We start from the raw sequence: 12802 nt of genomic DNA on the forward strand, positions 1-12802 counted from the left end.
CAATATGTTTCTGAACAGAATGCAAAATGCTCACCGTGGTCTCTGAAGCCCTCAGTGGTTTGAATTCTGGCTACCTCGGGGGTGACGTGTGCCCCTGAGTAACCACAAAACTTCCCAATGAGCTTCCGTATTCAGCTTCCAAAACAGAAGAAAAGTTGGCAGCAGCACAGCTTTCTGCCTGAGCCAGTGTCTGCCTCCCCCTGTCACTTAGAATCAGCAGAAAGGTTGGGATGTGTCGTAACGGCACTGTCGAGCTACTTTAGAAATAGCAGTGATTCTGAAATCCTCTGTCCAACATGTTTGTTTCATGAAAGGGTCTGCTTACGCTCAAAGAATTCAAATAATTTACGTGCCCAAAGTTAGAATTAGATTAAGGTTAGAATCTAGTCTTTTAAGTCAGCTTAGGATTTTTCTCTACTGTGATAACATTGTTCATTCATCCTTAACTCATTCATCAAGTACTTACTGGTTGCCTTCTGTTTCCCACTGAAAAAGGCGCGGGGGATTCCACAATAAACAACACATATGCTAGTGCTGCTTTTCCCACTCTGGGTTAATCTTCAAAAGCTACTGCTGAATTACAACTTGAATGAAATTATTTATATTTCAGTGTTAATTTGAATGAAAGGTGGTTTCTCAACTTTTTTTAAAAAATAAAAGACACCTTTTTTTATTAGATACATCTTGTCCTTCAAGACTCAGTAACTACACCAAGAAGTCTTCCTGGACTATCTCCCCTTAATTAGCCTAAGCAGGCTTTGATTTTCATCCACTATAGATTTCATCACAGGTAGCCTTAGTCCTAACACCTCACTCTTTCCATCTCGCTGTAGATCCACAAACACATCTCAATAACACAACCAGCAGCGAAAGGAGCGTTAGTGTTCACACACACCCTCCAAGAGACAGAGAGAGGTGCCTGGAGCCACTCCCCACCTCACTTCTTGTTGACCTGAAGAGTGAAAAAAGCATGAAGTTCATTGTTCTTCCAGACTTTCTCCGATGGCCTGAACTCCTAGACAGGCCTTTCGCTACATACTGAGTCTGTGTGTGTGTGTTTGTATGTGTCCATATGTGTTTGTGAGTTGGCAGAAAAGTACGCTATAGGCACAGATACAGTGCTTGAGCATATCTGAATCATATTCTTCACTTCTTCATACCCCAAGGCAAACAGAATATTCTTGCAGGGCTGTAAGCATGATTGTCTCCACTCTGAGAGACACACACACAGATGGGACCATTTAGATGAGTGGTTTCTAGTTTCTATTCCAAAATCCAAAATATTCTACCAACTCATACTGGGAAAAAAATATTAACAAAAAACTAGCCTCCGGACTTACTTGACCATATATATGCCTCCAGGAAAGAACATTAATATTGAACATGATTTATAAGGAAAGGCAAATAGCCCTCCTAGGGTCCTTTCTTTTCCCCTGAAGATACTGCAGTTTCCATTCCGAACAGAATGGTGTGAGATGATTGAACTAACGTATTTCATCTGTTACATTAGTAATGCCTGGGGTTAAGATAGGGGTGGAAGAAAGAAAAGTAAGTGACTGATTGCTAGTGGGTACAGAGTTCCTTTGCGGGGTAATAAAAATGTTCTCAAATTGTTGCGATAGTTGTACAACTCTGCAAATATACTAAAAACTATTGAACTGTACATTTTTTAATAGGCGAACTGCATGTTCTGTGATTGATATCTTAATAAAGCTGTATATTTTTTCCCCAAAAAAATAATTATTTATCTTCCAAAATCCCTTAATTTGTGGTCTGAAGATTGAAAATATGTGTGAGAACTGCTGAGCGATCGCACCTAACTTGTGCACCATTCACACCACCTGTTCCTGGGATGTACAGCAGCCCAATTCCGACACGTAGGCCTGGTAGCCAATTTCACTAGTGGTCAAAGAGCCAATTCCTATGACTGTAGAGTGAATAAGAGAATTGGAGGATTAGGCCTATTTATATAATTCTTACACTTTAATGATGGTCTCCTGACAAAATCTTTTAAAAAGCTTATCAACCACAATTGTCTGCCAAAGGCATCTATTGCTCTACACAAGAATCCAAGGCTTTATACACTGTTGAAGTTGTTTTAATTATTTTCATGAAATAAGATAGGTATAAAAATAAATTAATAATAAATTAAGTCTAAGAAGAAAGTATAACTATTGACAGTAAATTACAGCCACACTTGCTGTAGTTTTCCATCCCAGGGAGGTTAAAAGCAAGTGTCTAATCATATCAGAAAATATCACTGTCAACTGTTTATTTTAAATCTCAAGTGTAAGCTGGGTTAGCAAATTTCATTGAGATTTCCTTGCAGTCTCCTGACCCTCCATTGTAACCATCAACTTTCTTAGTGCTGTCTCTTCCTGAAATCTTTGCCTATCTATCCAGGCTTCTGTACTATCTGCCCTGTCCCTTAAGCCCACTATTTAATAGTTTATAAAATAAGAGACTACGGGAAAGTGAAAATGGTTGAGTAAGAGGCCACATACCCCCTCTTCAAAATCCCTCTCTCGTCTACCATTGCATACTTGCCTTTTGAAGCTAGAAGTCAGAGAAGACCTAGTTGAATACACTTACTTGGCAGGTGCTAGAACTAGGCTCAGAGTGCCAAAGAGCTGTCCTGACATCATTAGCAGAATCTGAACAAGAACCTAGGTCCCTTGATTTTAGGCAGTGTTTGGTCTGTTATGCTGAAAATACAGAACATTTGCACTATGTACTTCCTATAAGATACTGGATCTATTAAAAACATGATGCTATTCATCATCGTTGTGAAAATTATTTATGGGAAATTCTTGTAAATAAGCCTCGAAGTAAATTATTTGCTTAGAAAGCCAAGCTGTGAGATTAACGCTGAAGATTTTTTGAAGAAGGCAGTGATTCAAATTTTCTTGATGATATGAATTGCTCTGAGGTTCAGCACCTGATCCAGTCACTTTCTTATGGCACAAAATCCAAACATGACTAAGAGGGCTGGCAAAACTTACACATCTTTTCAAACCTCTCCCTCCTCTTTACGCATGCTGTAAACCACACAGCCCTGGGAGATCGTCAAGGGCTCTGGTCTTGTAGCTTTAAGCAGCACTACTGGTTTCCTTCTTCCCTTCCTTTTATGAATGGTTACAGAAAGCTTTTCATTCTTTATTTAATGAAGCTATGATTGTCAGAACAAAATAAGAGGAATGACCACTCAATGCTTTCTAGTCCATTACATCAAGTGCTCTGCTTTGTCTCCATGTTTAGCGAAATGGACTGACTTTCTGTAACTCTGGCTACTCTTGGTTCTTCCTCCTCCTCCTTTTAATCCTTTTGGAATTATGTGTATATGTATGTGTGTGTGTGTGTGTGTGTGTGTGTGTGTGTGTGTGTGTGTGTGTGCATGTATGTATGTAGAGAAAAAAGAGAAAAAAATTTGATGAATATACATTAGTACCTGAAAAATATTCCACATTTTAAGAAATACTATTTGATTTTCAATTCCAAATGTAGTTTCAGCATTTAAAATCAGAGGTGTTACTTACATGCCTGTTTATTGGTTTATAAGGTGACAGTAGTTATTAAATATGAGTAATGAAAGAATGGATAAAAGGCCTCACAGTATGAATTTCTTGACTCTAAAACACATCTCTTCTTCTCTATTGTCTGCTTAAATGTTTTTGTTTGACGAGATAGTGATTGCTCTCCACACTGCCCTACTGATTAAGTTCTTTACATTATTTTAGTTACAAATGTAAAGGTATCAGGGTCCTTTGAAAATGCACTCACCAAAAAGGAGGAACAAGATATAAACTAGAAACTTAAAAGATCCTAATTCTGATAAGCTAAGTTGAGGACAGGAATTGTCTAGAATACATGAAATCACTTTCAGCTGATTAAGCTCCGAAAATTTCAGTTTCTAAATTTCTGTTCTCCCGACATGTTTAATGGAGCCAGCAGTGATCCCGTTAAAAACAACTAATTCTAACTGATCTTCATAGCTCTCTTAGTCTAATAAACAATATTTGAAGGATGTTCAAACTAAGAGCTCAAGTTGCAGAACTAGTTTAATATTCCCAATAATTCTGGAGTGATGGGGCTGTGAGGAAACTATGACCAAGGAGTATGCTTCGTTACTGGATACCTGTCTGTAAATACGATCGCTAGTGATTCCCAGACAAGAGTCTGGAGTACCCGATCATACGGATGAGGGGATGTTCTTAGACATCCCGCTCATCTCATTTCTTCCTGGCTGTCAGGGTTAAATACATGACCTCTGTAATCAGGCTGTCAGAGTTCAGCTCTTGATTTAGCTACTTGCCAGCTGTTGAAGTTTAGGTGCCTCCATCTCGCTAAACCTCAGATTCCTCATCTGTAAAACAGGACAGGAAATTACAGCACTTACACCACAGTATGGTTCTGATGATCAAATGGGATAATCTCCACATAGCACTCAGCACAGGGTCTGACACTTAACACATGCTCATTAAGTGCTACTTATTATAGAAACTATGTAATTTTTTTAGAAACTGTGTATTTTCAACAATGAAAAATACTTAAAAACCAACTATCCTAGTCCTCGTCTTAAAGATGAGATAACTGAAGTTCAGAGAGAACCAATGACGTTCCTAAGATCCACATCTGATTAATAAAAATATTGAGGTTAGGATCCTGGTCTCCTTATCTGAGTCCAACATTCTTTCCTTGGCATTATTTTAGTAGGTGTGCAGGACAGAGAATGTCCTAGGACCTGGTTGGTGTTTCCTGACAATAATCAGAAACTGATAAAGAGGAAATGCAGGAACTGGGATAAAACATAGCACCTTAAAAGGAAGGTAAATAACTGCAAGGCTAAGGTGAAGGTGAGGTTTTAGGAATCTATCAGTTTGACCCCTGTTTGTCACTGTCTGTGGGCAGAATATCCATTTACTTTGCCTTAATTCTCAGAATGTAAAGGCGGAAAGGAAAATATTATCAAATGCCACTGGATTGTTGTCAAGGAAAGCCAATAAAAATGATTACTCTAGCAATATAAAAATGTTTCCATAAATGCTTAATAATCAACAGTATTTAAGCAGCATGCCACTGAGTAGCTGACAGGGTGCCCATGTTTTATGGACAGCATTTATGGACTTTCATAACCCAAATTTTCACTCTTTATGAGTTGTGTATAAATTTGGGAAGTGGTTGAAACCACATATCAAATCAAAACCGCTTATGAGGCACCCTGCCAAATAAGTGTAAATATCCTTGGGAAATCTCACACATGACAGAGAGAGCAGTAGAAGTGGATCTGTCCTTTGGAGGGCTAAAAATATGGATGATTACTTGGGCCTTAGGAAAATTTTGTTCTGGGGAGTGTAAAGAATTTTTCCAACTCCAGGAACATGGGCTGGGAATTTCTTTCTTTCTTTTTTTTTTAAACACATAATTAGCATTCCAGAAACTGCATTTATTCTTTTTGCTAAATAATTTGGCTCTAGAAACACATATTATATAAAAACCTTTTTAGCACATATCAAATTGCTTGAAGAACTGTCTCATCAATATTTTGTTCCAGAATGCACTGGCATATAGAGGTACCCCATATCTTTTTGTAGAATTTAATTGAGTTGAGGTTATTACTGTGATTGTTTTCAACGCCACTGCCTGCATTTCATCCCACTCCCACTCCCACTCCCACTCCCAACTCCTTAAGGGCAGTGACCGTATCTTCAGTTCTGTGACCCTAAAGCCTAGCATGGTAGAAAGTTAATATATTTATATTTTATTTTATTTGGAAGGGGAAAAGGAAGGAACAAAGGGAGCGAGGAAGAGAAGGAGAGAGGGATGTGGGGAGGGAGGGAGGAAGGAGGCAGAAAAAGAAGGAAAAGAGGTAGAGAGACACTGAGTTACTGTTTTTCTATTCAGAGGAATGATAAATAGAACTCATCTCTTTCCCAGATCATTATTGATGACCCCAATTAGAAAGAAGTAAAGAGACCATGAAAATAAAATCAACATACAGAAAATCTAGGGTAACCCAGAGCTACACTTCTTACTAGTATTAGTGGAGTATTCTGTGGAAGCCACTCATCAACATCGCTGATTTCTAGCCTCCTGGATGTGTTACTTTGGTAATACTACATCACTGAATATAGCCATGGCAGAAACTTTAGAGTTCTCCACTGGGGAAAGTCAACAGGTTATCATGGAGAAGAGACAGAGCAGAGAATTCTTTCACTGGGAGCCCAGTGAGCACAGTGACACTATCCAGCAGGAGACACCAAACACATGATCGCTAAAAGAGGCTTGGAAGTTCTCTCCTCATAGCTGAAAGGAGGCCGTGTGCTGAAGATGCTATAAATACTCCTCCTCCTATAAAGGAATCATCATCAGAGATGCACTGAAATCTTTTGGCCATAAACATACAGAGATATGGGCAGGCAGAGTGGCAAAGCAGAGATAAGGAGATATGGTTGGAGGATTAAAAAAAAGAAGGCAAAAAAAAAAAATTCCAAAGGTCCTAATGCAAATGGCATCCACCTTTAATAAACCCATTAATAGTAAAGGAAGTAAAATAAACAAAATGTGTGTAATTTACAAAGAATTCCCATTTGTATTACAGTAGTGATCAGATTTGGTCCAAAGTTTTGGATCCTCTTACTGACAGCAGTTTTTGTCCTGAATTCTCTCTTTTGGCTTGTTCTGCCCTCAACCCACTCCACCTTCTCAGAATGTCTCTCTACACCCCTCCAGGCAATCACAGGACCCTTTCATTCCCAAATAGTAGAGCTCAACCGGAAATATTGTTATTTTAACCTGGATTAGAATGAAATTCAGTAGGAGATAGAGGAAAATGTGGTACAGGACCGCTGGGAATTTGGGCTTGAGATGTTGTAATAGATCTTGTCACCTCCAGTTTCTGTGATTCCATGAGACTCACCATACCTGGGTAATTTGTGCTTGTCACATACAGCAGACAAAGATAATAGTTACATCAGTCCAGAAACAGACTACAGGCAGCACTTCAAAATCTATCCAAGAGGACAATACCTACCCAAGCTCAGAGACAATGTAAAATAAACCGCCCTTTGTGATTACCTTCAAGTTGAACTTCATCTACACGTTTCAATTACCTTTCAGTGTACATATTAAACTCAGACTAATTGAGACATTTTTCAGTCGGAATCAGTATTGTTTAGTACAGAGCACAATCTCTATTTGCTTCCACTGACCAGACACATTTTTAATCAAATAACTGAATGGAATAAGCAAGACTGCAGGAAGAATATATGAATGAGTAAACAAATTATTATCTATAAATTAAATCTGTCCGATTTTCATTCATTCATCACTTATTGAGCATGTACTACATAAAATATTTTATTAATTCATTTGAATGATCATAACTTGAGAAATAATAAAACTGAATTTCCTTTAAAATATATTATTTTTAGACTTCATTGATTAAAGCTGTCTTCCTTTCTGTTAAGCCAAATCATGAGCATATACCTAAAGTCACATTATATCTTTCTGTCTCTACTTACAATTTCAGAAATCCCAGTTCATAAAATATGATCTGAGCAATGCCAAATATTTTCTATATTTAAAATTATGACTAATTTTTAAGATTTATGGAAATTACATAAAGGTAGTCTGTCATATGCAAAATGATTTCCAGCCATCATCTCTAAGGCTGGAACTCAAACCTTAAGAAGAGTCGTTAACAAGATTCGTTTTGCTGAGTAAATGAAAACCAAAACCATTCTTATCACATGCCTTACCTTTTCCAGGGAAATATTCCCATCTTCTTAACCTCAAGGTCTGGCCCCTGGGGCAGGTATGTAGTTGGAATAAAGATTTAAAATGAGTCACTGGTAGAAAGAGGTGTGTGATTTATCTGAAGCTAGAGAATGCTAATAACAATAATAATTAATATAATTGGGCTTCTTCCTCACAGAATTTTGGGGGAAGATGGAAGAAGTAGACCTGAAAATGTCTAAAATTTGCAGTACCTAATCTGGAGAAATGGGTATCACGGCAAATGTCCAATAACTACTTTCTCAATCTAATGTTCAGATAACAAGACATTTCCCAGACCATTCTCATGGAGTAGGTCCTTTCCAAAGGGCACAATGTGGTCCAGGCCAAATTTGAGTCCTTGGACACATCGTGGGTTAAATCACTAAATCTCAAGGAGTAAACCCAACCTTTTAAACTGGCACAGAAGCAACTTTATCTTCAAGGTTTGGGGCTGAAGGGTATTCATGGGTCATACTAGGCCAGAGAAAGACCTTGGAGACTGCTAGTCTCCTTTACCACTATGAATGGGTTGGGGTGAGGGGAAGGTCTAATGTCCAGGGGTGAAATTCTGTTAAATTCATCTTGCACTGGGAATGCTCTGTTCCAATTCTGCACAGGCTCTTTGGGCAGTAACAGTGAAAACACTCCAAGTTAGAGCTCCAAGCCAAAGAGAATCCAGTACCTTTTTGTAATCATAGTCAACATTCGATTATGTATGCATATGGCAGAAAGTAGTGTCTTCAATAATAAAATGATAATTTATGTTTGACTTCACAACATGTTCTATATTTGGGGTTTTTCTTTTGTTTTTGGCAACATCAACAGACTTATTTTCCTAATTAGCCTGACCTCGATTAATGTCACAATTAACATTCTCTGAGCGAACGTACACATACGCACACTGCTCACCAGTCGGTGGGGAGAATGCCTGGAAACATACTGTGGGCTAGGGAAAGGTGGTCTGAGATTATGTTTTTGCTGCCGGCAATTCACAAACTAGATCATCTGAATCAGTAAGGAGTTGGCTGCATTTATACCAGGCACTTCCTAGAGCCAAATAATCACATGAGCTAATTCCCATCCACAAAATATACGTAGCTTCAGTAATTTCTTATGAAACTAAGTCTATCCAGCACACAGAATATATATTTTTTAAACCAGGATTACCTTGTTTTACTCTTTATGCCAGTTCAGTTAGGAAGGTAATTGCTAGATTTGTTTAGTACCGGCTGCTACACAGACCTGCCTGAGTTCTCTCTCAGGCTTGAAGACAATTTGAGAACTTAAGTGGCCAGAGTTAACTCTTAGACGTACCACTTTGGGAATTAACTGAAGCTTCCCTGAATTTCCTGAAAACACCTTCTGGACATTTCCCGTCTCCCTTGATGGCGCAGGTGGCCCTTCTTTCCGAACAGGCCCCCTGGCCCACCCAGCACCAGCGTCTGCCCCGGAGGTCGCTCACCTATCTTCTCCTCGGCTTGGCTGCCCTCCGCAGTCTCCGTCGGAGGCTGGGCTGCTGCCTTGGCAGCAGCATCCTCTGCAGCAGGGGTGGTGGCGGCAGCAGCAGCAGTGACAGCAGCAGGCACGTCGGCTTGTTTAGGCTCCTCCTTGGCTGGCGCGTCTTCGGCCTTGGAGGACGGCGAGTTGTCAGTGGAAGCTTTAGTGGCACTTTCTGTCTCAGCCGAGCCGGTCTTCTCCGAGGCGGCAGGAGCCTGGGGGGCTGCCTGCTCTGTGGCAGCATCGGGGGCGCCCTCCCCCTTCTTCTCCTCGGAAGGAGTTTCACCGGCTTTGCCGGCCTCCTCGGGCTTGGGGCCGGTGGCTGAGGCCACTTCAGCGGGAGTGGAACCGTCTCCCTCCTTCTTCTCGGCGCCATCAGCAACCGCGGCGTCATCCTTCTCATTCACCTCGGCCTCGGCGGCGGGGGCATCACCCTTCTTCTCTCCTTTGAGCTTTTTCCTCGTTATGTGTCCACGGAAGCTAGCCTGAATTTTGGTCGCGGCCTTATGAGCTTTATCTTCTGGTTTGATGCCATCTTGTTCAATCTTTTGGTCCTCATCATTTTTTTCAACCTTTATGGAGAGAAGGAGGGAAAAAGGAGAGATGGAATAATGTTCTTTTCCTTCAGATCACAGCAGTCAACAAGTATTTGTTGAATGACTTATTTTGTGCCAGGCACTGTGCTTGGAGTTAAGAAATCAACAATACTCTGGAAATTCAGACCAAGCCCCCTCTTTCCCAGGTGAAGAATTTAGGAGAGAACACACCATTTTATGGGGAAATTAATGTCCTTTTGGCCTTCCAGAATCACTGGCATGGTTTTATACGTATTTCTTTCCCCAGCTCAGTGTCCCTCCATTGTCAAACTTAAATCAGCCCTTTTGTAGACATATCTTGAAAATTCAAATCACACTCACCCTAGGTCTTGATCAAAGTGCTCTGAAAGACACTGATTTTTTAAGGTTTCTGAGCGCGACTTCGTGAAAAACTTTATGATTTAAAAAAAAATATTACGGAAAAGTCTATTTTTTCCCCAAGATTTCAAGTCTGAGGAAACCAATCAATTTGGGGTAAAGAGTATAGTCAAGGTTTAGACAGCAAATTCCATCAGGTTCTTGTGTGAAACGCAAATGAGTCCAGGCCTTTGAGGGATTCATTCAGAATGTGACAACTCAGAGTGCTGGTCACAAAATGGTGTCTGCTTTCCTCTGTACGTGGTCCAAAATCAGTAATGAGCATACCAGACCTTCAAAATTTGAATTCAGAAAATGGCCATTATTCCTGGGTTTTAAAAAAAGAATGGAAAACACTGCTTCCACTTTTGAAAGAGTGGCACATATTCACTAAACCACAATTTCTTATTCCGAAAGCAGTTTAAGCTGAAAATGAGTTTTATATTATCAATAGAGCCATCCCAGTACTAAAGGCAAAGACTAGAATACAAAATCTTTACTATTTGATCATGTTACAGCATAACATAGGCTGAAAATAACTTTTTCCCACATGGAAATTAAATCAGAGGATAGGAATAGAAGGTACAGTCATGAAAAGGAATGTCTGGGCAAATACTCAAAATTCTATATAGCTCCACTGCCTACCATGACACCCCAATGTGGTTACTTATAGTTTCCATATAACCATTATATTGGTTTCAGGTGTGTAACATAGTGGTTCAATATTTGTATATATTCAAAAAAAATCACAATATGTCTAGTTAACTTTAGTGAAGTGTTTTAGGCACTGGGGAAATACAGCAGTGAACAATGCAGCAAATTTCCTTCAAAAGACCAATAATTAAAGGATGCTTATCATGTACCAAGTCCTGTGCTTGGCCCCAATCTTGACCTAGGTCTTTGCTCTAGTTTAGGATGCAAATTGCAGCAGGCCAACACAAGGTATGTTTTCCACCTGTCATACCAGCTCTGCCCCAGTGACCCAGATCCTGTTCATCATGATGTAGACCTGTCTGGCATTCTTTGTACAAGCATATGGGTCTGTATTGCTTAGGTCCATCAACATGCTAGTAGATATACAAAGGTATTTTTGAAAATAAGCTGTATGTGAGAGTAAAAGCAGGACTGACAAATTTCCAGTAAAACCCAAGACAAATTTTTCTTCTTCTTCTGTTAACTGTGCATGTACCCATACAAAGAATGAAGGAGTGATGAAAGCACTTTGGAGGGGCACATCCTGCTCCCTCCTCCCCCGGCCACGTTGCCACACTGCTGATGCACTACCACCTTCCTGCTCTCCTGCTGCTCTTACTGACTCCTACTGGGACGCACACAGCACAATCTGGGGCACGGGAGCAGCTGTCCCTGCCAGGAGCTCTCTGCTCAGAGATGGATGCATAACCCTGTTAAATTAACAGTTGTGAATGAAGCATGCAGCCAAAATGTTGTTAATTTATTTTACTCTATCTTGAGTTTACTGAATGAGGCACCATCTTATATGATAAGACATCTGCAGTTGGGTACTGATGCCAAGTGGTTCTTTAACACAAATACTGCTCCTCATGAATGTGAACAAACCAATTATTTCAGAGTGGGCAGGTGAGCAGAAAAGATCTCCAGTGACTCAAGAAAAAACACATCACTCTTTTCTCTTTAACAGCACAGAGGAAAGGGGATAAAACCCTTGAAAAGCCTGGAAACCATAAAAAGAAGGAATCTGAGAGTCTGAATGACATGAAGAAGATACTTTACATGGAAAGGAAGTGCCCCTCTCAATTCTTTCCACCCCACCCCCAAGCCATCTCTGTCTCTCCCTCTTTCTCTGTTTCTCAGATCATCTGCCACTTTAACTTTCCAAATGATCAGGACTTAAACTTCTGTGCACAGGCTCTATGTTAAAATGACTGTTTAGAAAGGCTCAGACTAGATTTGGGTGCCAAGACTGTGGGATCAGGCTCACCTGAACAATTCAGGAGTGTAAGGGGCACAAGAGAGGAAGGGGTGGGCAAGAAGGGAGAGAATCATGAAAGACCATAGTTAAGAGAGAGGTGAGACAATCCTGTAAGAAGAGCAGAGTACCCTAATAGGTGGACACACCCAAAGAGGTGCTCCAAGTACCCCACAGGCATGATGCAGCTCCTCCCGGAGGAATGCTGGCCCACTTAATATCATCAGAAACTTAGGGGAACTAGATTTTAGGGACAGGTTGGAAATAGACAACTAATACAAATTTTTTCAGAGAGACAGAGAGACAGGGATGGAGGGGGAAGGGGAGAAGGAGAATGGGGAGAAAGGAGGGGGAGGGAGGGAAAAACCAGCCTAAGATGAGCTCAAACTTAAATGATTGAACAGAGGTACCCAGAAAGGAAAGTATTTTAAGTAAAAATTGGATCTAGAGCTAGACAATGCCAGATTGTGTGTGTTTCTTTCTTTTTGTACCTATAATTGACTCCATAAATATGGCTTAAACTACAGGCATTTTCTGGTAAAATTCCTTTCACAGTACTGGGGGTAATTGCACTAGGAGTGTGTCTTGCTGAGAGAGGAGACAAGAATGACGAGAACATTTTCCAAGA

At 40.2% G+C, this 12802-nt stretch overlaps 1 protein-coding gene across 1 annotated transcript in view; it reads right to left on the bottom strand.

Annotated features, from left to right (window-relative positions):
* GAP43 (growth associated protein 43) overlaps positions 1-12802 on the bottom strand; it is a 91958-nt gene that overhangs the window by 33705 nt on the left and 45451 nt on the right. The window contains exon 2 of the mRNA XM_010985027.3: positions 9239-9845. Coding sequence (XP_010983329.1) covers positions 9239-9845 — 607 coding nt within the window. The remainder of the gene's footprint in view (positions 1-9238; positions 9846-12802) is intronic.

The sequence above is a fragment of the Camelus dromedarius genome, chromosome 2 (assembly GCF_036321535.1).
Source record: "Camelus dromedarius isolate mCamDro1 chromosome 2, mCamDro1.pat, whole genome shotgun sequence".
In the NCBI taxonomy this organism is placed as follows: Eukaryota; Metazoa; Chordata; class Mammalia; order Artiodactyla; family Camelidae; genus Camelus; species Camelus dromedarius.